The sequence below is a fragment of the Tupaia chinensis genome, unplaced genomic scaffold, assembly GCF_000334495.1.
Source record: "Tupaia chinensis unplaced genomic scaffold, TupChi_1.0 Scaffold143481_1, whole genome shotgun sequence".
In the NCBI taxonomy this organism is placed as follows: Eukaryota; Metazoa; Chordata; class Mammalia; order Scandentia; family Tupaiidae; genus Tupaia; species Tupaia belangeri.
Window position 1 is genome coordinate 745,923 of NW_006203325.1, and position 25,888 is coordinate 771,810.

General features: G+C 37.1%; 1 protein-coding gene across 4 annotated transcripts in view; it reads right to left on the reverse strand.

Annotated features, from left to right (window-relative positions):
• The window catches only part of SNX13 (sorting nexin 13), a 187,510-nt gene that overhangs the window by 74,503 nt on the left and 87,119 nt on the right, over positions 1-25,888 (reverse strand). For 3 of the 4 annotated variants that reach the window (XM_006163893.3, XM_006163891.3, XM_014582270.2), the window contains 4 exons: positions 17,554-17,675; positions 17,358-17,459; positions 15,062-15,150; positions 5,652-5,735 (listed from right to left, as the gene is read on the reverse strand). In XM_006163893.3, coding sequence (XP_006163955.1) covers positions 5,652-5,735; positions 15,062-15,150; positions 17,358-17,459; positions 17,554-17,675 — 397 coding nt within the window. Of the gene's footprint in view, positions 1-5,651; positions 5,736-15,061; positions 15,151-17,357; positions 17,460-17,553; positions 17,676-25,755; positions 25,823-25,888 lie in introns of all 4 variants that reach the window. The other variant, XM_027766434.1, reaches the window with a different exon arrangement.

Here is a 25,888-nt window from a genome sequence, read left to right on the forward strand (position 1 = left end):
TATATATATGTGTGTGTGTGTGTGTGTGTGTGTGTGTGTGTGTATGTATGTATGTATTAAACTCTTCCCAAAACTTTTTTATCATATAATTACAGTTACTACATACTTTGCACACACAAAAAAAAAAAAAAAATCTGAACACCAAAGACAGACAAATGTACTTGGTGTACTCAGAATCCTAAGAAGAAAATGGAGAAGCCCATCCCCCACCATTGAGAGTGACTTCTCGCTTTCTCTTTCTCTCTCTCTCTCTCTGGTAAGCACATGCGCCCTATGGCAAAAATCTAAAACAAAAACAAAAAAAAGAAAAACTCCTAAGCCCTTGAATGAGAGATAACCATAATATTCTGACTAACATGCTTCCTCTTTTGCGCCACAGGTAAGAATACATATTACTGTCTCCTGACAATTTAGGGTTAGTAATATAATATCCACTTATTTTCATATTACTTTTAAAATTGTAAATTTTAAAATTTACCCATATTTTATTAAATGTTTTAAAATTTTCCCTGTATACTCCTATTTTTAAAAAGTGTTACTCTTATAAAATAACCCATATTCATTGTTAGTAAAGTGAAAGATATAAGCAAAAGAAAAATACCCCTCTATTAATATTCTACTGTATAATCTATCCGAATTACATAGTTATTCTAGACCAGTCATGGTGAGAGAAGTAGGGTGCCCCTGCCCATGCCTGGAGCTGTAAGGAAGGCCTGAGTTTGATTCTTAGATCAACCTACAATGGACCATGTATACTAGTGCACACCTATGATCCAAGCTAATCGGGAGGCTTGGGCAGAGGGTAATAACAGTGAGATCCTATCAACATAATCTGTTTCTCTTTCTCCCCACCCTTCTCTGCCCCCACATGCACGTTCACATGTTCTTCTAATTAAAAAAAAAGCAAACAAAACCAAAAACAAAACAGAAGGCCAGCAGGTGTGGAGGTTAAGGTACTGGATCCCATATGGCCAATTATGTGGTTTGAGTTCCAGACCAGTAGCCTAGAAATCACACCAGGCACAAGTGCATGCCTGTCTAAGATGCAGAGAAGAGAATGGAGGAGAAAGGATTGCAGCATGCTACTCTTCCACAGGGGGGGGTGATTTCTCACTTTCTCTCTCCCTGTCAGTCTCGCTCTTTCTCTGGCAAGCATATATTCTCTATGGCAAAAAAAAAATAAAAAATAAAAAATAAAAAAAAAATAAAAAAATAAAAAAATTACATAGTCATTCATAAATGTTATTTATACTTTTTTAAAAAAATGGATTTATGGGACCAGCAGATGGCATAATGGTTATGTCACTGGAATACCATGTAGTCGATCATGGTTTGAGTCCTAGAACTGGCAGCTTAAAACTCACACCAGGCACATGTGCATGTGTGCCCAAAATCCAGAGAGGAGAATAGAGGAGAAGGGATTGCAGCATGGCCATCCCCCCTAAGGGGTGATTTCTCACTCTCTGACTCTCTTTCTCTTCAGCAAGTGTATTGTGCCCGATACCAAAATCTCTATGAAAAAAAAAGGGGGTTATCTATATATACACAGCATCTTTGTTAATCCTTTTTACATAAAAGATATCATGAACATCTTTTCATGCTCAGGAAGGTACTATGCCATAATTTATTAAACTAATTCCATATTTGGGCTATTTAAATTGCTGTCAATTTTTTTACCACTGGGGTCAGCAGGTGGTATAGTGGTTAAGGTGCTGGGGTCCCACATGGCTAACTATGCATTGAGTCCTAGACAAAGTGGTATGCTTTCTCACTTTCCCTCTCTTTCTCTATGTCTCTCTCTGGTAAGCATACAAATCCTGCAGCAAATTAAAAATAACAGTAATGATGATAAATAAAACTAGTTAATTCTTATATAATTTTTTTTTACCACTAAAGCAATGCTACTATGAATGGCCTTAAAGAATGTAAAGAACTTGTTTATTATCACTTTAGAATGAATTCTCAGTAGAACTCCTAATCAAAAGAACACATTTTAGAAACTCCAATTGTATAGACAAGTATATTCTTTAAGTTTTTGGTACAGCCTAGTAGAACTCTCCAAAAGTTGACAACAGAAAAGAAGAACCAAGTTCCATAACCTCTAGGAAAGGTTCCTGGAATACTCAATTAGTAAGACAATTTTTGCTTATAGGTACTCAGTCTAGAGGGAGAAACAAAATTTACAACACCAAAAGAAGGCAAGTTTTATAATGCCTAAGGAAATGGGGAAAAAAAAAATCAAAGAAGACTCCTCCATTGCTGCTGAGAACTAGTCATTTCAGGAAAAAAAAAAAGAGAAATGACAATTTTCTACTGATAATTCAGCCTCCAGTCCCTAAACTCGAGTGGCAGGCCTTCAGAAGAAGACTCCTCCATTGCTGCTGAGAACTAGTCATTTCAGGAAAAAAAAAGAGAAATGACAATTTTCTACTGATAATTCAGCCTCCAGTCCCCAAACTTGAATGGATTTTTATTTTTTGCTTTTAAAAAAATTATTTTTGCCTTTTTTTGCTTTTTTTCCTTCTTTTTTTTTTCTTTGTTTTTTTTTTTTCTCCCTTTCTCTGTTTTCTTATTCTTTTTCTTTAATAGCATCACTATGCTCCTCAATCTCCATTCACTGTGTTTCTAGATGAATTTAAGAGAACTATAGCAAAACATCCAAATACTATTAGGGTTAACATATTCCTTAATACCCTTTGAATCTGCCGCACAAAGGGATAAAAACGAAATGGCAAAGAGATTCCAGAACACCTCCTTCTGCACACTCCTAAACGCTCAAGTTGAACTTCAAGAATTAGGAAGAAACACACCATCCATCAGATGATTAGAAATCACCATAGGGCCACAAGAAATATGGAAAAGCAGGAAAATATCTCTACTCCAAAGGAAAATAATAACATCTCTTCATCCACAGACAGTTCAATAGAAATCATAGTAATGTCTGATAAAGAATTTAGACTATTCATAATGACAAAGCTAAAAGAGATAGAAGAGTAGAGAGACAATGAACTGCAGATGAGGCAGGAAAAAGGAGCTGATGAGTTCCAGAAGGTGGGGAAATTCTTCCAAGATCTAAAAGAGGAAATACACACTATAAAAAAGAATCAAATGGACCTGTTAGAGATGAAAGCTATAATACAGGAAATCAAAATCTACCTTGAAAGTATTAAAAGCAGACTAGATCATACAGAAAATAGAATCTCAGATGTAGAAAATAGAATTTCTGGCCTCAAAAAATCCACCACAAAGACTGAGAAAACTGCCCCCCCCATGAGAATAATATACAAGAAATACTAGATACCATCAAACGTCCAAACATCCGGATAACTGGTATTCCAGAAGGCGAAGAGACTCATAAGGGCATTGATAATCTATTCCATGAAATCCTTGAAGAAAACTTTCCAAACCTAGAGAGGCACTCAAAGATCCAGCCCCAAGAAATACAAAGGACCCCCAAAAGAATCAACCCAAGAAGATCTTCTCCAAGACACGTTATAGCCAGACTGACCAAAACCACAAAGACAAGATACTAAGATCGGCAAGAGAGAAATGACAAGTTATCCACAAAGGATATCATATCAGGCTAACAGTGGACCCCTCATTGGAAACAATGTGAGTGAAAAAAAAAAAAAAATGGGAAAATATATCAAAGTGTTAAGGGAAAAGCAACTTCAACCATATATAGAATACTATATCCAGCAAGATTTTCCTTCATATGGGAAGAAAAGAACTTCTCAGATAAACAAACCTGAAAGAATTTACCAACACCAGACCAGATCTCCACAAAATTCTCAAGGGAGTGCTATATCAGAAAAATTAAATAGAGACACACAGAAATAAAAGTTCAAAACAAAAAAAATGGCCAACTTAATCATAGGAGTTGAGTATTATATCCCAGAATTTAATTGGGAAGATTGAACCACAACAGAAGATAAAGATTAAGTGTGTGAGACTGAACTACTGAAATAGCATTTTATCACTTTTGACTAAAACATTGCTGATTTTCTTGTAGGCTTTGGTTTCTGATTTTAAAGATTTTTGTCCTGTCTTGAGCTGACAATAAAAGTTCATGTACCTACTATTGAACAGAATCCTAAGCTGTTTCCTGGCTTTAAGTTTTAAGCAAAGTTCCTTAGCATTTCTTTGATTTATTAAAGTTAAAACTGCTTTTCTTAAAATTAAAAAATATATTTAAAAATACCTATTTAATGACCATAGTAAGCTAAATAGCATCAGCTAGGTGCTACCTTATAGTATATTCATTCTACTCAGAGTTTCACACAAGGTCAGACATGTATTCACAGATATGTACATACCAGCTGAACTTGCTATTAACTATATATATTTTATTTATATGTGTGTATGCATATAAAACTAGAAATGGAAAATTAGTGACAATAACATATATGATTAAGTCACTATGCAGTATATTCTGGATGGGAAATCACATTTTATATGCTGTACGATGTTCAGGGAATGAATGTAAATTAATTAATTTTTTTTTTTTTGGAAAGGATTTTGCTATAGAGCACGGGCACTCCCCAAGAGACAGACAGACAGAGAGACAGAAAGCAAGAAATCACTGCCCCCAGGGGGATGGCCACACCGCAATCCTTTTTTCTCCACTCTCCTCTCAGGATCTTGGGCACGCATGCACATGCACCTGGCATGAGTTTAAGTCACCAGGTCTAGGACATCAATCGTGGTCGACTATGTGGGAGTCCAGCGACACAGCCAATACGCCAACTGCTGGTCCCAAATTAATTAATTTAAAAAAAATGTTTCAGAAGAAAATTACAGTGTACTTGTAACTAGATTCTAGCTTTGTCCATATTTTTAGTTTAAGGTATTTTGTGAATAAATAATATGTGCAAAAAAAAGGAATTTTTTTAATTAAAAAAATATATACTACTGGACTTTAAGTATACTTATGTTTGCATTTAAATAAAAGTGAGATAAATGTATCTTTTTAATAATAAAAAAATTAAAAAACAATCAAGTAATTCTTTCCTAGGAAAGCTAGACTGATTTAAAGGAAGAAAACGTAGAGAAGAAATTCCAGATTCAAGAAAGTGAATCAAAGACCTAGAAATATATGCCAAAGTATACCCATATACATTTCTTTCTTGATCATGAGTTTACGGAGGAAAAGCAGATATAGTCAGAAGAGGAAAAAAAGTTTAAAAAGAGCTAGTGAACTAAGTCATCACTAATTGTTTGATATATGTTATAGGAGAGTTATCTGCTTTAGACACACTGAGCAACTTCTGATTCTCACTCTAGTGTTCTACCTACCATTATATAATATAAAACGTGAAATGCATGCTATTTATGCACTCAGAGTCCAAGTTATATTTAAAACCAAATAGCAGCTGTTAAAACACTCCTATATGCACAAAGGCAGTGAAATATCCAATTAAAAAAAATAGTAGCAGCACCATAATTGTAAGGAAGATAATCAACTAAAGAGAATTTGACTAACACATTCAATGCACAAATGAAAATACTGAAAACATAAAGATTATTTTAGATACATTTTCACTTAATGTTTTTTAATAAATTAATGCTTAATTACCCTGATCTTCACATTGTATTTTCACATTTAAAAAATATGTTTCAGACACAGAGCTGTGCTTTTAAAACATACTTACCATCCATATGACATACTGATTAATATAATCAGGATCGCTGAGTTGATTTATTAATGGAAGAAGAACTCCTCTTGCAAGGATTTCCTGGAAAAAAAAATTTAAATAAAAAACATGTTTTAACACAATTTCAAAACAATAGCGTAATGTGAACTTTCTAACACAATGCTATTACTTAAGTAAGGTATGATATGCATGCAAGAAAAATTTGATAAACAATTTTAAAAAACAATTTGCAAAAAGATCAGCTACTATACCTCAGTTCAAATAAATGCGATAAAGCCATTTATATTAACTTGGACACATCTCATCTCTACAATGAAAACTACAGTTTAGTGGGAAAGAAAAGAATAGATAGTACATTACTATCTATGTCAATTTCAAAAAGGCAAACATGAGACTAAAGGTTTGTATGAATTCAAACATAAGTATCAAAACAAAGAAGAGAAGAAAAACATACCAATTTTAGAATCACAGTTACGTCAAGGGGTAAAACAAAGCAACTACAGTAAAATATCAACAATGGTTAATTCTGGGTGCTTGGTACATAAATGTCTGTAATATGATTCCCTACATTTTTCTGTGTTTATATGTTTTCCTAAGAAAAAATATTTTTAATAATAACTGTAACACAATCTGTTCATTATTCTCTAGAATATACCTTTCCACATTTTGCAGTTGTCTATACTCCCACCTATTAAAACTCTGCCTTTCCTTTAAAAATTGACTAAAAACAATCAATTCTCTTTCTGTTTTTGTTTTTTAGTTTTTGCTCTAGTATGGATTCTTGTGAGGGAAAGACTGATATAGAGGCAGAGAGAAGAAAAAGTAAGAAATCACCCCAAGGGAAGAAGCCATGCCACAATCCCTTCTTCTTCATTCTCTTCAGATTTTGGGCATGCATGCACATAGAACTGGGCAGTTTTTCAAGATGCTGGATCTAGTATTCAAACTACGCAGTATGACATGTGGGATTCAGCAGCCTTAACCACCATGCCACAGACTAGCCCCAAATCAATTGTCTTATTAAATGAAACCCAATCATTTCAGCAGTACTTCCTTACTTAGAAACTTTAAATACACTCATGTCCTGTATTCACAGCATGTATCATTTAATATTCTGTAAATAATTGTATGTCTGGCATTTCTCTAATAGACTACAACTATCTAGAAGGCCTCTATATGTAAGAGACACTAGATGATTAATGAATTTATCCATCTTCAAAAATATTTCTTATCTCCATCTTCTCAAGGTCATTGTTTTAAACATGGGAAGCATTTAGTAAATGGAAAAAAAGAAACTAATGATATAGTATTAATTGTATTTCTTTCTTTCTTTCTTAAGAGATTTTTGCTATAGGGCATGTGTGCTTGTTGGAGAGACAGACAGAAAGAGACAGAAAATGAGAAATCATCCCACCAGGGGTGATGGTCATGGGCAATCCCTTTTCCTTCATTCTCCTCTTGAGATTTTGGGCACGCACACACAGCACCCGGTGTGAGTTTAACATCACCAGGTCTAGAACTCAAACTGCAGTCGGCCAAGTGGGCGTCCAGCAACATAATCACTATGTCATCTGCTGGTCCCAGTACTAATTATATTAGCTCAATGTTCTCATTTGGTGTTAGCCTTTATTCTTTAATGACTGTGACATCTAAATTTATGAAATATAATTTCTTAGGAACAGTGGTAAAGTTAAATAACAATAAGCTTAACAGGATGTTTCACTTATTCTAAGTAAAGGACCAACTTACTTATTCCTTCTTTCAAGATAATTAATTTGTGCCATTTTCTGGTATAAGTTCATGAAATAGAGTCTCTTTTTTCTCAAGAGAATATTTCATATAATTCTACTTTTATAAGCTGTACAATCTCTGGTAATTATTACCCAGTGATGAATTAATATTCCTAAAAGGTACTAATTGCAGGCACCAGTGATTTTTTTGAAACATCTTTTGAGATATTTTATAGTCTCAAATTACAAGGGGTTGCTTTTCTTCCAAGGCTAGCTTTAGTTTCTAACTTCTTAAAAATATTTACATAGTTCCTTCCTTCAAATTATGTCTCTGATTACATACATTCAAATTTTAAAGTGTACTTTGTAAAAAGGAAATTCATACATAAAAAATGACTGGGGGGTAAATCACACTGGAAAGAATTTTGAGTAAATTTTTTGTTTATTGGTTCAATGTAATTAGTTGATCTGCTTTAGAAAAGTAGTCTAATCTTGGTGACCAGCAGGTGGCGTGGTGATTAAGGCTCTGGACATTCCCACATGGCTGACCATGGTTCAAGTCCTGAACCTGGTGGCTTGCATTCTCACTTTCTCTCTCTCTCTCTGTGTCTCTCTCTGGTCAAAATAAAATAAGTAAATGAATAAATAAAAATAAAAATAAAAAAGTCTATAAAAAAAAGTAGTCTAATCTAATCTGCCTCATAAACAGGACTGTTAGTCAAGGGCTAGCTAGTCATATATCTCAACAATTCTTGTAAAAGTTCTACTGAGAACTCTAAATATTCCAAAGTAAGTAGTTATGTCTGTGTAATTCCTGCTTTAAGATACCCAATCCTTAGAAGACAGCATTAGCTGTCAAATATGGAGGTCTAACAGATATGCCTGTGGAAGCCATAAATCTTAAATGAAGGAACTAGCAGATGGTATACTGATGAAGGTGCTGGACTCCCACATGGTCAAATGCGGTCAGTACTGGATTGGTGGCTTGAAACTCACACGAAGAGCATGTGCATGCATACCCAAAACCCCGAGAGGAGAAAAGAAGAGAAGGGATTGAGCATGGCCATCCCTCCTGGAAGGGGTGATGGGAGATGTGAGTTCTCATTTTCTGTCTCACTCTGTGTCTCCAGCAAGGACAAAGGACACATGCCCTATAGTAAAAATTTCTCAGAAAAAAAAAATCTTAAATGAACAAAAAACATGGTAATAGAAAGAAGAGGCAATAGTAATTACCTAGTCATATAGCATGATTTGTACAATCTATACAAAGGACTCACACAAAGGAAAGAAAAACTCTTTTACTTCTGACTTAAATAGAAATGCCTTTGGAAAAAAATTTGGATTTTATTATTAAAAAAAAAACTGGTGAAAAATTTCACAAAAACAAATTGATTTGTTGAACGCAGTACTATATAATTATACCAACTATTAATAGATTCAACCAAAAATAAATTAAATATTGGCCTATAACATATGTGCTCATTAGAACTCTACTTATTTTAAACAATACCCTCATGTAACAAGGCAGGCAGATCTTTATTCATGGCTTGTGAGAGCCGAATAATCAAGGAACCACAGTAGCATGTACATACACCAGAGCGAGGAAAAAGGCAATGGGTACCAGCCAGTGGCATGGTGGTTAAGGTGGCTGAATCCCACCACACGGCACACAGTGAAGGTCAAGTCTCAGATGCAAATCCCCAGAAATATGCCAGGAACATGTACATGCCCAAAATCACAACAGGAAAGAGAAATGGAGGAGACAGGATTATGGCGTGACAATCCACATGTTGGGGAGGGGAATGCTTTATCACTCCCTGTTACCCTTACCTTTATCTCTCTCTGGCAAGTACACCTAACCCTCTGGCTAAATTATTAAAAAAAAAAAAAAAAAAGGGAAAGCAATAGGGTTTCCTTTTGCATTAAAACTGATTTTCTGGGACAACAGTTAGCATAATGGCTATGTTGCTGGACTCCCATGTAGTCGACCGTGATTCACATCCCGGACCCGATGGCTTAAAACTCACGCTGGGCGCCTGTGCATGTGTGCCCAAGATCCCGAGAAGAGAACGGAGGAGAAGGGATTGCGGCATGGCTATCCCCCCTGGGGGGCGATTTCTCGTTTTCTGTCTGTTTCTTTCTGTCTCTCTGGCGAGCGCACGTGCCCTATAGCAAAAACCTCTGCAAAAAAAAAATTTTTTTTTTTGATTGAGCACTCGCTAAGTGCCATAAACCATGTAACTACTGAGTGTAAAATGATGATATTCAAATATGGTCTCTGTTCTCATGGGCTTACAGTTCATCTGGGAGGAAGACATATCAAGTGCATAAACATAAGAACCAAACTATCATTTTAAAATATGGTAATACTGGGACCAGCAGTTGGCATAGTAGTTATGTTGCTTGACTCCCATGTAGTTGACTGCAGTTCGAATCCCAGACCCGGTGGCTTAAACTCACACCAGACGCGTGTGCGTGCATGCTCAAGATCCTGAGAGGAGAATGGAGGAGAAGGGATTGCAGTATGGCCATCCCCCCTGGGGGATGATTTCTCACTTTTTGTCTTTCTCTTTCTGGCACACCCTACAGTGAAAAAACAAACAAAAAAACTCTCAAAAAAAGTATGGTAATACAGGTGGTGTGGTGGTTAGGGCACTGGATTTCCACATGGCCAACCGTGGTTTGAGTCCCAGACCTGGCAGTTTGCTTTCTCACTTGCTCTCTCGCTCTCGCTCTCGCTCTCACTCTCACTCTGTCCCTCTCTGGTCAAATTTAAATAAATAAAGTTAAATAAAAGTAATTCTTTTTAACAAATATATGCTAATATCCACCTACAGTAATAGGGACTCATGAGTGGGCTTTAGGTTGTATGGTCAGAGGCATCTCTGAGGAGGTGATATAAGGAATAAATGTAATTTAGCCAAAAGAATGAAGGAATCATTCTGAACAAAAGGAAAAAGTATTTAAGATAGCCCTATGGTTGAAAACATAAATGGCAACTGGGGGAAGAAAGCCAGTGTGGCTGGAGTCTGTTGACTGCTGACAAAGATGTCATTCTTGGGCAAACTTTGCTCAGCTCCTCTGAAACTTCTTTTCCATTAGGCCTTGATTTAACTGGACTTTCGAATTGCTTCATCTTTGCATTGTAGTTTTCAGGAAGAATCCTATCAAGTAGGCTTAGCCAGAACTCTCCCCGCCTCGATATCTGATTAAATTTCTCGCACACCATCCTTAGTGTCTGATCATTCTAGTCTTGAAAGAATCCCTTTACATCTTCTTGACCAGAATTCCCCCCTTATCATAACTTGAGGCTTCCTTTTAGTAATTCTTCATTTACTGATCCCCAATCCTGCTCCTTGGCTATATATAAATCCCTAGTTGTTCTTGTACTTGAAACTGTATCCAGTTCTACACTGAGATGTCCTCTCTCCTACGATGACAGTTAATGGGGAGAGGGACAGAACTGTTCTTATCACTTTAACTACTGTCCTGCTCTAGCTTTCTTTGATATTGCATGGCATGTAGGCTACAAAGTCACATCAGGCAGGGCACTATAAACCTCAGGAAGGACTCATTGTTTAAAAAATGTACCGAGTGGTCATTTACTGGGATGGAGAAAAAAAACTAAAAGTCAAGTAACATATGGCAGTAAGAATTCTTATTCTCTTATACATACAAGTTTAAAAGGCCTGTGAGTCCCTCCAGTGGTGATTTCAAGTGGGTAGCTGATCAGAGTGGCCTGGAACCCAGAAGGAAAACCTGAACTAAAGACATAAACTTTAAACTCATTAGCAGTTGGACTGTGTTTAAAGCCATGGGAACAGATGAGCAAGAAGAGAGCCTAGGACTGAAGAACTTGAATACTCAAAAGTAAAGCAGAAGAGAAGTGGAGGAGGATAAAGGTGACTAAACATGAGGCCTAATGAAGAGAAATATCAGATAGTAGAGACAGACGCAAAGAAAAGATAGCTTCAAGAAAGAAAAGATGGTTAGCTGCGTGCTACTGAGATACCATGTGACAGTGACTGTCTAGAGTCATACAAACAGATTCTGAAACCCAGTGGAAACGACTCACTATGAATGAGTGCTACAACTGATTAGTACTATCTTCAGTGGCACATTTGAATCTAGTGCTAGACATGCCAGGTATCTGCCATCCCTTGATAAGACTAGACCAAGTAATTAGCCTTAACTATATAATTAATCTATCAAATCCTTCTCAGCAAAACCAAGCACTCATTTCACATAAGTGCCATTAATAATACACCTGAGGAGTACACTGAACTCCAAGTAGGCAGGTGTTAGGAATTTCTATGATACTGATTCAACAAGAGCATATAAGCATAAACCTCAGGAATTGGTATCAGTTTTGAAGGAGGATAGACTAAGGAGATCCATAAACTTCATTTTTAAGAAAATTGGAAACTTTAATTTCACCATTCAAGCAAGATACAGTCTTATGTAGCTGCTATCATTTCCCAATCTAGCCAGCAGCCAAAGCCAAATACTATTCCTTAGTATGTGCACACACAGTTTTACTCCAGAGGATTATTCTTAGGGAATAAAGAGTGTGACTATTCTCATCTGACCTGACCATCTTCCAGTTATTCAAACCAGAATCCTAGTTGACCAGTCTTCTTTTTTTCTTAGCTTCCTGTCTAGAAATGTTATTTTTATCCAGCCTAGTGTAGGTAAAGGTAAAGCTACAGCAGAGAAAACCTAAAAGGTAACCTTTGTTACAACAAAATTCCAAGCACTTAGCTCAGATAGCTCTCAAAGTATTGGTCAGGAGGGGAAAAGACAGGAGGTTTCCCAAACCTTTCGTGGCAATCCAAACCATTTTTATAATAATATTAAGACATAGACTTTTCTTTTTGAGTTTTTTTGCCATAGGGTATGTGTGCTCACCAGAGACATACAGAGAGGGGAAATAAACCCCCCTTCCCCCAGGGGGGTTGTGGCATGCCACAATCCCTTCTTCTCCATTCTTCTCTCAGGATTTTGGACAATGCATACACAGATGGCTGGTATGATTTTCAAACTACCAGGTCATGGATTTGAACCGTGGTTGGCCATGTGGGAGTCCAGTGCCTTTAACTACCACACCACCTGCTGGCCCCAAGACATTAACCATTTTACTGTCATTCGGTCACAATCATACAGTGAAATTTTCAAGAGGTACACAAAGGCATCATGATATTTTAAATCTATTAGCTAATGAAATATATATACACTTGAATATACTTTTTTTAAGAGAGAAATTTTTGCTATAGAGTGTATGCACCAGCCAGAGAGACAGAGACACAGAAAGCAAGAACTCATCCCCCCAGGGAGAATGGCCACGCCACATTTTCTTCTCTTTCATTATCCTTTTAGGATTTGGGGCATGTATGCACATGGGCCTGGCGTTAGTTTTATGCTGCCGGGTCTCGGACTTGAATCACAGTCAATTACGTGGCAGTCCAGCGACATAACCATGACACCATCTGCTGGTCCGCAGTTGTGTATTCTTATGCTTTAAAAGTTCTTAATTTTAATTAGTACTATATAACTATTACAAAGAAAGCCTATAAAGCATTGGGGTTCTTTGATCATTTTTAGGGGCTTTGAAATAAAAAATTTTTGGAGAGTTTTGTTTTTGTTTTTGTTTTGTTTTGTTTTGTTTTGTTTTTGCTATAGGATGCATGCGCTTGCCAGACAGACAGAGAGAGACAGAGACAGAAAACGAGAAATCACCCCCCAGGGGGGATGACCACGCCGCAATCCCTTCTCCTCCGTTCTCCCCTCGGGATCTTGGGCACGCACACACGCACACGGCGTGAGTTTAAGCTACTGGGTCTGGGACTCAAACCACGGTCGACTATGTGGGAGTCCAGCGACATAGCCATTACACTAACTGCTGGTCCCTGAAACCAAAAATTTTTGAAAACTACTTACTAGTCTAAGTTTCTTTACATTATATGGAATAAATTTAAGCTTACCCTGACAAAGTATCGCATGATCTTGTTCTGGAAATCTCCAGGAGGTAGCAATAAGTATAACAACACCTCACACAAATCCCTTAGGAATCCTAAAAATAGGGAAAAAAAATTATAACAACATGAGAAAATATAAAGTCTTCATCTACTCTCGATTTAAGACACACAAAGAAGGTAGAAATAGGTGGATTCGTGGGGGGTTTAAATAATCAGTACAAAGCAGCATTTATTAACAATTCCTTTAATAGTCTCCAGATAGTTGCTATTCACTAATCAAATTAATATTGTTTTTCATTCTACTCAGTTTAATCTAGTTGTTTGAAGCACATGAGAAACTTAAATTCCAAGTGTTTTTTGCCCAGAGATGTACCATGTAGTTTGCCTATCTACCACACATTAAGTATCTTTGCATATATAAAACTTATTTGCACATTTAAAGATATACTTGTAATTCTGCTTTCAAGAAAAAATATCCACTACTTCAGCAGGTAATAGCAAGATGAAAAAAAAAAGTATACTCTTTTACTGATTTAAGAGAGCTAAACTCCTTTACAAATAATGTATATCTATTTCTTATAATTAGTTATAATTACGCTGATCTTAATGAACCAGCAATTAAAAACTGAACTGTACATGGACCAGTGGATAACATAATGGTACGTCACTGGGCTCCCTGAGTCTGGAACCCAGTGACTTAAAACTCACACCAGTGTGTGCATGCATGTCCAAGATCCCAAGAGGAGAATGGAGGAGAAGGGATTCTGGCATGACCAACCCACCTGGTGGGTGATTTCTCGCTGTCTTTCTGTCTCTGTTTAGTGAGTAGACCCAACCTACAGTAAAAATCTCTCTCAAAAAAAAAAAAAATCTGAACTGTACAATAAACATAAAAATGGAAGAAAAAAGGAAAGGCAAAGGAGATAAAAAGAAGTTTAATAAATTTTCAAAATCTAAGAAACAATTTCTGCTAAGAGAGAAATTTTTGCTATAGAGTGTATGCACCAGCCAGAGAGACAGAGACACAGAAAGCAAGAACTCATCCCCCCAGGGAGAATGGCCACGCCACATTTTCTTCTCTTTCATTATCCTTTTAGGATTTGGGGCATGTATGCACATGGGCCTGGCGTTAGTTTTATGCTGCCGGGTCTCGGACTTGAATCACAGTCAATTACGTGGCAGTCCAGCGACATAACCATGACACCATCTGCTGGTCCGCAGTTGTGTATTCTTATGCTTTAAAAGTTCTTACTTTTAATTAGTACTATATAACTATTACAAAGAAAGCCTATAAAGCATTGGGGTTCTTTGATCATTTTTAGGGGCTTTGAAATAAAAAATTTTTGGAGAGTTTTGTTTTTGTTTTTGTTTTGTTTTGTTTTGTTTTGTTTTTGCTATAGGATGCATGCGCTTGCCAGACAGACAGAGAGAGACAGAGACAGAAAACGAGAAATCACCCCCCAGGGGGGATGACCACGCCGCAATCCCTTCTCCTCCGTTCTCCCCTCGGGATCTTGGGCACGCACACACGCACACGGCGTGAGTTTAAGCTACTGGGTCTGGGACTCAAACCACGGTCGACTATGTGGGAGTCCAGCGACATAGCCATTACACTAACTGCTGGTCCCTGAAACCAAAAATTTTTGAAAACTACTTACTAGTCTAAGTTTCTTTACATTATATGGAATAAATTTAAGCTTACCCTGACAAAGTATCGCATGATCTTGTTCTGGAAATCTCCAGGAGGTAGCAATAAGTATAACAACACCTCACACAAATCCCTTAGGAATCCTAAAAATAGGGAAAAAAAATTATAACAACATGAGAAAATATAAAGTCTTCATCTACTCTCGATTTAAGACACACAAAGAAGGTAGAAATAGGTGGATTCGTGGGGGGTTTAAATAATCAGTACAAAGCAGCATTTATTAACAATTCCTTTAATAGTCTCCAGATAGTTGCTATTCACTAATCAAATTAATATTGTTTTTCATTCTACTCAGTTTAATCTAGTTGTTTGAAGCACATGAGAAACTTAAATTCCAAGTGTTTTTTGCCCAGAGATGTACCATGTAGTTTGCCTATCTACCACACATTAAGTATCTTTGCATATATAAAACTTATTTGCACATTTAAAGATATACTTGTAATTCTGCTTTCAAGAAAAAATATCCACTACTTCAGCAGGTAATAGCAAGATGAAAAAAAAAAGTATACTCTTTTACTGATTTAAGAGAGCTAAACTCCTTTACAAATAATGTATATCTATTTCTTATAATTAGTTATAATTACGCTGATCTTAATGAACCAGCAATTAAAAACTGAACTGTACATGGACCAGTGGATAACATAATGGTACGTCACTGGGCTCCCTGAGTCTGGAACCCAGTGACTTAAAACTCACACCAGTGTGTGCATGCATGTCCAAGATCCCAAGAGGAGAATGGAGGAGAAGGGATTCTGGCATGACCAACCCACCTGGTGGGTGATTTCTCGCTGTCTTTCTGTCTCTGTTTAGTGAGTAGACCCAACCTACAGTAAAAATCTCTCTCAAAAAAAAAAAAAATCTGAACTGTACAATAAACATAAAAATGGAAGAAAAAAGGAAAGGCAAAGGAGATAAAAAGAAGTTTAATAAATTTTCAAAATCTAAGAAACAATTTCTGCTACTAAAAATGCTTTTTTGGGGAGATTTTTGCTATAGGGCACATGTGCTGGTTGAAGAGACAAAAACACAGAAAGCAAGAAATCATTCCCCAGAGGGGGTGGCCACATCGCAGTCCCTTCTCCTTCATTCTTCTCTCAGGATTTGGGGCACATGCACACACACACACACAAAGACATATACCTGGTGTGAGGATTTTTTTTTTTTTGAAGAGGTTTTTGTCATAGGGCATGTACGCTCACCAGACAGACAGAGAGAGACAGAGATAAAAAGTGAGAAATCACCCCCCGGGGGGATGGCCACGCCGCAATCCCTTCTCCTCCATTCTCCTCTCAGGATCTTGGGCACGCACACACATGCACCCAGCGTGAGTTTCAAGCCACCAGGTACAGGACTCGAACCACAGTCAACTACATGGGAGCCCAGCGACATAGCCATTACGCTAACTGCTGGTCCCTACCTGGTGTGAGTTTTAAACTGCCGGATCCAAGACTTGAACCGCAGTCAACTACATGCGAGTCCAGCAATGCAACCATTACATCATCTGCTGGTCCCCTGAAAATGCTATTCTGGGGGCCATCAGGTGGTATGGTAGTTAGGACTCCTGCATGGCTGACTATAGTTTAAGTCCTGGCCCTGGAGGCTTGTTTTCTCACTTTCCCTTTCTCTTTCTCGGCCTCTCTCTGGTTGAATTTAAAAAAGAACTGTAATAAATAAAATAAATTTGTTTTTAAAAAATGGTTTTCTGTAGTTGTTCCTATGCTGATACTTCCTAGGAGTGTAATAAATAGGGATCCAATTAATTTTAAAATGTGCCAATGAGTGAAGACTTGATAGTTGCAAAACTGGAAAAGATAACAGCCTCAGCTAAACCTTGCCTTGCCTAACCTCCCACAGAGAAAAGCAAGCCCATTCAAAACTAAAAACTTTACTTGAAATCATTATAATCATTTTCCTAGAAAACATTTTAGGGCAACAGGTATACTATTAAAGTAGAAACAATAAATTCAAGAAAAAGAAATTACTATTGATCAAAGAAAATATAACCTTTCCATGATAAAATGTTTGTGTTCACTATATTTTAAAAGGAGACAGACTAATTTTAAAGATGACCTTTAAAAAAGAAAACAGTCTATAAACTACTTCTAAGAGGCAAAAAAAAAAAAAAAAGAAAAAGAAAAAGAAAAGAAAGAAAGAATGAATGAATATTGTTGAATATTGTTCTACTGTGCTGTCTTATGTAAGAATAGTTTCACCCTTGGATGAGTTCACTGGTCCTACTAACAGGTCCAACCAGAAACTATTCTCAAAAGTCTTATATTGAAAAGAAAACCTTCTTCATCTTTGGGAGAGGTGCACACTAGATCACGGCAAACTTCCTTCTCCATTTCAACTTCGACTTCAAAGAAGGTATCTACAAGATCTTCCGCTGTACCTAGACAAAGAGAGGAACCATCCACATAAACAAAATAATAAAAGAGAAACAGATTTTTTAAAACCTAATTTTCAAATGCAATAAAAGATATTACCTTTTACTTGGTCATCTTTTTCAGTTATTTTCTGTTGGGCCTTTCTGAATACTCGTAGGTGTGTGCCAAAATCATCTACAATGCGTGTAGTAAAATAAGGTTGCCAGTCTATTTCTTTTGACCTTATAGAAAACACATTACATAAAAGAAAACGCATTACATAAAAGCATTATATAAATGCTTTATCAAAAAACATAAATTCAATTTAATGACTACCAACAGACAACATGATTATCATAGGGACTGCAAATTAATTTATACTGAAAATTTTGTTCTCAATTATTACTACATCTTATTTCACAAAACCAAAGTCTGTTAAATCTACTTCAATGAGTCTTCTAACAAATTATTTAATGTTATATGCTAAAGATAAAAAATACTGTCAAAATTCTTAAATAGAAAAAGAGCCAGCCCCATGGCCAAGTGGCTAAGGGAGCCAGATTTCACATGACCAAACCTGTGGTTTGAATCCAAGCCCCTAACAACTTGAAAAACACACTAGGCATGTGTGTGTACATGCCCAGAATACTGGCAGGCTAGAGAAATGGAGGAGAAGAGATTGTGGTGTGATCATGCCCCACTGGGGGTGGTGATTTCACCCTCTCCCTCTCTCTTTCTCTGGTGAGTACATATACCTTCTGACAATTAAAAAAAAAAAATTTTAAATACAAAAAGAAATTAAATATTCCAGTTAAATCTCAAATGAGTTTGACAATAAGAATGTCACATAATTTCTAAGCCCAGACAGTAAATGCATTAAAGATTCAGAATATTTTCACTTTCTGTTAAGAGAATGTTTCAGACATTTATTTATTTTGAATGCCTCTATCAATCGATCTATCTATCTATATATATACACATATATATAAAAATTTTCTATATTCTTCTTCAATATCTATCTGTGTGTGTGTGTGTGTGTGTGTGTGTGTGTGTGTATATATATATATATATATGAATTTTCTATATTCTTCTTCTTAGTTTTACAACCCAATTTCTGAACCAAATACTACTGGTTTGAACCTGTCTGGTTTTTGATTAAATATACTAGCACTTTAAAAGAAGATCATTAGGGACCAGCAGGTGGCACAGTGGTTAAGGTGCTGGACTCCGAAACAGCCAATCATGGTCTGAGTCACGTACCTAGCAGCTTGAAACTCACACCAGGCAGGTGTACCCAAAATCCCAAGGGAAGAATGAGGGAGACAGGACTACTGTGTGGCCATTCCCCCAGGAGGTGATTTCTCATTTTCTCTCTCTCTCTCCAGCAAGCGCACACACCATATGGCAATCTAAAAATAATAAATAAACCATGAAAAAGGTCATTATTAATTTTACAAAGTTATTCAGTATTCTCTCTGGGGTTTTTTTGTTTGTTACTTTTTTTTTTTTATTAATTGCCAAGGGCACTTGCACTCACCAGAGAGAGCAAAAGAGAGAGAGAGAGAGAGAGAGAGAGAGAGAGAGAGAGAAGCACCTCCCAATGGGGTGTGGTCAAGCTGCAATCCTTCTCCTCCAGGTCTCCTACCTGTCAGGATTTGGAGCATACACATATTCTTAGCATGTTTTTCAAGCCACAGGGACCCAGATTCGAGCTGTGTTAGGCTATCTGGTATCTGGCTGTTAACCACTAAGCCACAAGGCCAGCCCCTAGTACTATATCTCTGAAGCCACAAATCTTGAGAAATACTGCTAATTCAATACAACAGTGAAACAGAAAGAAATACGACAGATAACAGGGGGAAAAAACTGTATCTCCCTCTTTGACTGGTATTTTTAGATACTCATTTTCTTCAGTATTGTTTTTTCTTATAATAGCACTAAGATTAATATGTCCTCTCACAAACACACCATGTAGACAGACGATAGTCTATCTGTGAAGATGCTGGGCAACGGAGCAACCAAACAGGTATACCAAATTCACTATAATAATGACTCACACATGTATAATAAAGAAGTAAATGAAGAAGTTCACTTGGCTACTGTCACTTTTTTGAGAAATAACTTTAGAATGATGATGACGTTGAGAAAAATAACAGATGGCTATTTACAAATAAAACCCAAGCTGTTAACACCTAAACAGTATTCTTTTTAAAAGCATGACTATGATGTACTATATACATGAAAAGAAAGAATACACTATGAAATATGAACATAAAAACAAATGAACATAAACAGGTAGTACTTAGATAAAGGATCTAAGACAGGGTTAACACATCAGAAGATAAGACCCATGAATAAAAGCACAAAGCTAAACTTGGTAACAATATTTGGCCGTTTTTTAAAACCTAAAATAAAAACAACCCTAGCAGTCTCTAGAATCTCTTTCTTATAAAAAGAAATTCACAATCTGTGTAAGCACCTTTTAAAACTATTTACATGAATATTTACTCAAAATCATCCATATTTGAAAATTTTTTAAAACATAATTTACGTAGTTACAGGGCCATTCATTTATTTAATCTATAAAAGGTTAATTCTAATAAATTTAGAAGAAAATAAAATATATAATCTTTAAGTTATATCTATTCTATTTCATGGTACAATGCTTTTATTTCATTTACTGAAACTTTCCAAAAAAATTTACCAATTTTACAAGTCATTTAATCACTTCAATTCACATAAAGATGTAATTACAGGGCCAGCAGGTGGCAAACTAGTTAAGGCACCAGACTCCCACATGGCCAACCATGGGTTGGAGTCCCAGACTTGGCAGCTTAACTTTCTCACTGTCTCTCTCTCTCTGGTAAAATTTAAAAAAATAATAATAATAAATAAAATTAAATAGTTATTTAAAAATATGTAATTACACTTAAAATGTATAAGATTATCAAACAATGCAACTATATAAAAGTTATTTTAAATTTAGACTTCTACTTTCAATAAATACATTGAGGGTGGAGAAAATAGGAGAAAGTCTATTTCTATAACCATAATCATTATTTTCTTTCTGCTTCACATTTCCACTGACTGCATGCCAACCTAATCTAAATTCAACTTCAAAGACCTCTTCTAGATTAGGAGAAATAACAATAGTATCAATATATTGTTTCTCACTTATAAATTAGAATACTATATACTAGGAATTGCTAATATTTGTCTTAACAAAATAAGAAAATATTTTGATGATAGTGTAAGCACCTTCTAAAACTATGATGTGTAATACATACATAATAAACAGAATATAAATTTTAAAAAGCATATAATTATGTAATGGCTACATTTCTTTTTTGGGGGAGGAGAGGTTTTTGCTATAGGGCGCATGCACTTGACAGAAAGACAGAGAGAGACAGAGAGACAGGAAGCGAGAAATCACTCCCCAGGGGGGGATGGCGACACCGCAATCCCTTCTCCTCCATTCTCCTCTCGGGATCTTGGGCATGCACGCACACATGCGTCCAGCGTGAGTTTAAGCCACTGGGTCCAGGACTCGAACCGTGGTCGACCACATGGGAGTCCAGTAACATAGCCATTATGCCAACTGCTGGTCCAGGCTACATTTCTTTCTAGTGCACCCACTATGTAGGTTTAAACTGTTTATCTTTATTGCCAGAGGACATATGCACTCACAAGAGAGAGATGGAAAACAAGGAAGCACCCCTCAATGAGGTGTGGTCACATCACAATCCCTTTTCTTCCATTTCTCCATCCCATCAGGATTTGGGACATGTCTATGTGTGGACAAGTGCCCAGTGTTTCAGGCTGCTAGGGCAGGGATGCATCCACAGTTGGCTATGTGGGATCTGGCTTGTCATGTACAGCATTTAACCACTGCATTATAAAGCCAGCCCATTATCACATAGTTTTCTCTTAAAGCTGTTAAAATCATTTCTTCTTAAAATATGCCCCAGTTAAAGCTCTTTTTTTTTTATTTTTCTAAAAATATTTCCCTATATGATTCCCATTCTAGCAGAGACAGTTGGGTTATTACACAACAGATCTTAACAATACTTTCATATCATTATTTATAAGTAATAATTACATATAAATGGTCGTTTCTTTAACATAGAAATAAGAGAACAAGGTTCACCCTTAGTGGCACAGGAAATAACCTACTGATGTGTTGTTCTAGCAGTCTCATGGCTGACTGCAGGTTTGACTCTTGCGTCAGCCTGAAACACTGGGCACCACCTGTGCCCACCTGTCCAGACTAGCTAGCGCACAACAGGGGTAACAGCATGACGAGACCCTGTTGAAGGTGCCCCCATTTCATGTGTGTGCTTTCTCACATATTCTCTGCCATGCTCTCTTTCATGAGAGAAATAAAATAAATTTTAAAAAGAAATAAGAGCACAGGGCCAGTTGATGACACAGTGGCAATGCGACAGCAACCACACAGTGGGGGAAAAAGCTCATGTGTTTGCATCCTGGGACCTCCCTGAGCACACTGTATGTGTGTGCACACACGCCTGGGATCTGAGTCAGCTGAGGCTAGCAGTAGACCACAGCATAAAGATTCTGTTTGGAGGGGCAGCAGGTGGGGTGGTGGTTAAAGGCACTGGACTCCCACATGGCTGACTGCGGTTCAAGTCCCAGACCTGGCGGCCTGCTTTCTCACTCTCTCTCTCTCTCTCGCTCACTCTGTTCCTCTCTGGTCAAATTAAAATATAGTTAAATTTTAAAATTTTTTTAAAAAGATTCTGTTGGGAATACCTGCCCCTGTGTGTGTGCACACATGCACACAAGCATGTATGTACATGTATGTATGTCTAGATCACTCTTGTAAAGGAAAGAAGAGCACACATTTACGATATGACCAAGAGCATAAGAAATGTAATCAACCCTAACCCGAAAAAAAAAACACAGTAGGCCTCTGAAGCTTTTCTATCTTGAAGAAATGGTTGGAAGAGGGAATTAAGGTTAACTAGGAATGCAAGTAAGAAGTTTTATTTGAAGCACAAAGACAAAATAAAACTACAAAGTATCTGTCTCTGAACATAAGTTTTGTCCCTCTCTCTATTGCTACCATCCTACTCCTCACCATCATTCTACTTCTTGGTCTCCTAAATCCACTGGTGTCTCTTCCATTCCATTTTCCAGTGCAGGCAGTATCTTTTAAAAAATAATAGTATGTCAAAAAAAAAAAGACAGTACAAAATGAAAGCTTTAAAAATCCATCAAAAATTCCATTGCAGTTAGGGCTAAGCATGAATACACTCTCTAAGATCTTGCATTCCTGAGCCCTTGCTTTTTTCCATACCACTATCTATTTCACCCTCTGTTTCACAGACCCATAAGCTTTCTTTCTGTTTCTCAAACGTAACTATGACCCCTTCTTACCTCAGTGCCTCCAGACAAACTATTCCCCACCTGTTTGCTCATCCCTGCCCAATGTCCAATTTCCCTTCTCTCCCTCACATCCACTTATTCTTTAGAGTTCATCCAAAATGCCAATTCAACATCACAGCCTTCACTAACCTCCACCCTCCCCACCTGTCCCTCAGACTACATTTGCATCTCCAGTTCTATATTCCAATAGCATCAAACTTTTCACATCTTATAGCATTTACACTGATTCCTCTTTGAATCAGAGTACTGTTTACAACAGGTGCTCGGAGAATGGCCACATGAGACACATACAATGGTTTCTTCTTTACTCCATAAGTTCTAAACAGAACAAGTACTGACTATGAAGATCTTTATGCCTCAAAGTCACTTAATGTCAGTACCTTAAAAAGACTGGAATAGGGTCCAGGAGGTGGTGGTGTAATTCAAGGGCTAGACTCCCGGATAGCCAATTGCAGCTTGAGTTCTAGACCTGGCAGCTTGAAAATCACACCAGGCACGTGCACATGCATGTCCAAAATCCCAGGAGAGGAGTGAAGAAAAAGGGACCAGCGCCTGGCCATACCCCATAAGGGGTGATTTCTCATTTTCCTTCTTTCTGTCTCTGTCCCTCTCCAGTGAGCTCACAAGACCTATGGCAAAACCTTTAAAAAAAAAAAAAAAGAAAAAAGGACCAGAATGTTCCAAATTTGTGGGTTGACACTGGAATTATACAAATTACTTCACTTGTTCCACTCTAAAGAGCATACAGGTCATCACCATCAGTAACACAAAACATCACCAAAATCAATTAGGAACTTCAAGAAAGACTGGACTGGCACAGACACCCTCGATTTAAGTAGAAGACCCACCATTTCATTATCTGGGAAATTCATCAAGTCATTTCTTAGAGTTTGTTTTCTCTAACAACATTTACAGCTTTTTTTTTTACAGTCTAAGATTATTACAACTAAATTACATATACATGCACACACACATTCAAAGCAACAAAGGTACAGAAAACTGCTAACTGGCCAACAGGTAAATCTCTGATCAAAGCAAAGAGTAAAAAATACACTGTCATGCATACACAAAAATGATTTAGTAAATGACTAACCGAATATATGATGATGGTCCCATAACATATCACACAGCCTAGATGTATAGTAGGCTATCCCATCTAGGTTTGCATAAATATACTCTGATATTTGTACAATGACAAAATGCCTAATGATGTATTTTTCAGAACATATCCCTTCTGTTACCTACACACAACTGTATTTCAATTTAAGTTATATAAGCCTTGCAATGTAGGACCAGGAACACTCCTCTGACTAAGGTCCTGCTAAGTGGTATTAACATGTCCCTTTTTCTTGAATAAACTACAAACTGCTCCCTCACCATGAAAGCAATGGTTTCGTTTCTTTACACCAGCATGGTAACTATAGACATTCTGTGACCAGATTTGGAAAGAGTCCTTTAAGACTATCTCTTTTTTGGGGGGACCAGCAGATGGTGTAACGGCTATGTTGCTAGACTCCCATGTAGTCGATAGCGGTTGGAGTCTCAGACTTGGTGGCTTAAACTCATGCCAGGTGCGTGTGCGTGCATGCCCAAGATCCTGAGAGGAGAATGAAGCAGAAGGGATTACGGTGTGGCCATCCCCCCTGAGGGGTGATTTCTCACTTTCTGTCTCTCTCTTTCTGGCAAGCATACACGCCCTATAGCAAAAATCTCTCAAAACAAAGAAAAAAAGAGACAGCCTGTGGCCTGACAGATTGTGGCCATGCCACAACCCCTTCTCCTCCATTCTCTTCTCTGGATTTTGGGCAAGCACACACATGCATCTGGCCTGAGTTTTAAGCCGCGGGTCCAGGACGTGAATTATGGTCAGCTATGTGAGAGTCTAGCAACGTAACCATTACACCATCTGCTGGTCCCAAGACTTTCTCTTAATATTTCCTTATTGTCTCCTATACTCTTAAACTATAATCTTTGACAAATTCCAAAGAAAATGGAATTAGTTTTCATAAACTATTTTCACATACTCATATTTCTTCAATCTAAGTTAAGTAAACTATGTGATAATAATGGAAGATATAACTGGTATAAACATGCTCAGAAACAAATACAATTTTTAAAACATGTTCATCTTTCTCTTTTAAATCAGCAATGTTCAAGTCATACCACAAATTACTTGTTCTCAGTTTCTGAAGATGGGGCACAAGCATCACAAAACTGATAAGCTTAAACTGAAAAGGTGAAAATAAAAGTGAACAGATATAACAGAAAGCAGTCCATTAGCCTAGCCTTAAAAGTAGAGTTATCAGTCATTATTATAGGTACAAAGGTAATGGAGAACAATGACCAACTGAACATCAGTTAAAAGAGCTTTTACTACAGTAGTACAGAATTGGGGGACCAGTAGCTAGCATAATGGCTATGTTGCTGGACTCCCATGTACTCGACCGCAGTTCGCGTCCCGGACCTGGTGGCTTAGAACTCACGCCAGGCGCATGTGCATGTGTGCCCAAGATCCCGAGAGGAGAATGGAGAAGGGACTGTGGCGTGGCCATCCCCTCTGGGGGGTGACTTCCTGCTTTCTGTCTCTCTGTCTGTCTCTGTCTGTCTGGCGACTGCACGCACCCTATAGCAAAAATCTCTCAAAAAAAAAAAAAAAAAAAAAGAATTGGTACTATTATTACCTTAAGATGCTGGCAAAAAGAATCATATCCAGAGTAAGTAGAGATTATGTGTTGTCATTTAAAGAGACTTTACTAAGGAGGCTACATTTAAAATCCTGATAAATAAGTAGTATTTATGTGAGAAAAGATATAGAAATGAGCTAACCAGGGGAATGAATATGGGATAGATAGATAGATAGATAGATAGATAGATAGATAGATAGATAGATATGCAAGGGCCATCTTGTAGACTTGCCTGGCTAGAGAAGAGGGTGACCGTTTGGCAGTAAAGGCAATCTTCACATTCATGGCAGAATACTTTCCTGGAAAAAGTGCTTTATGTCAAAATGATAAAAGTAAACAGCTGCTTTTCCGAAAGAAACAACTCT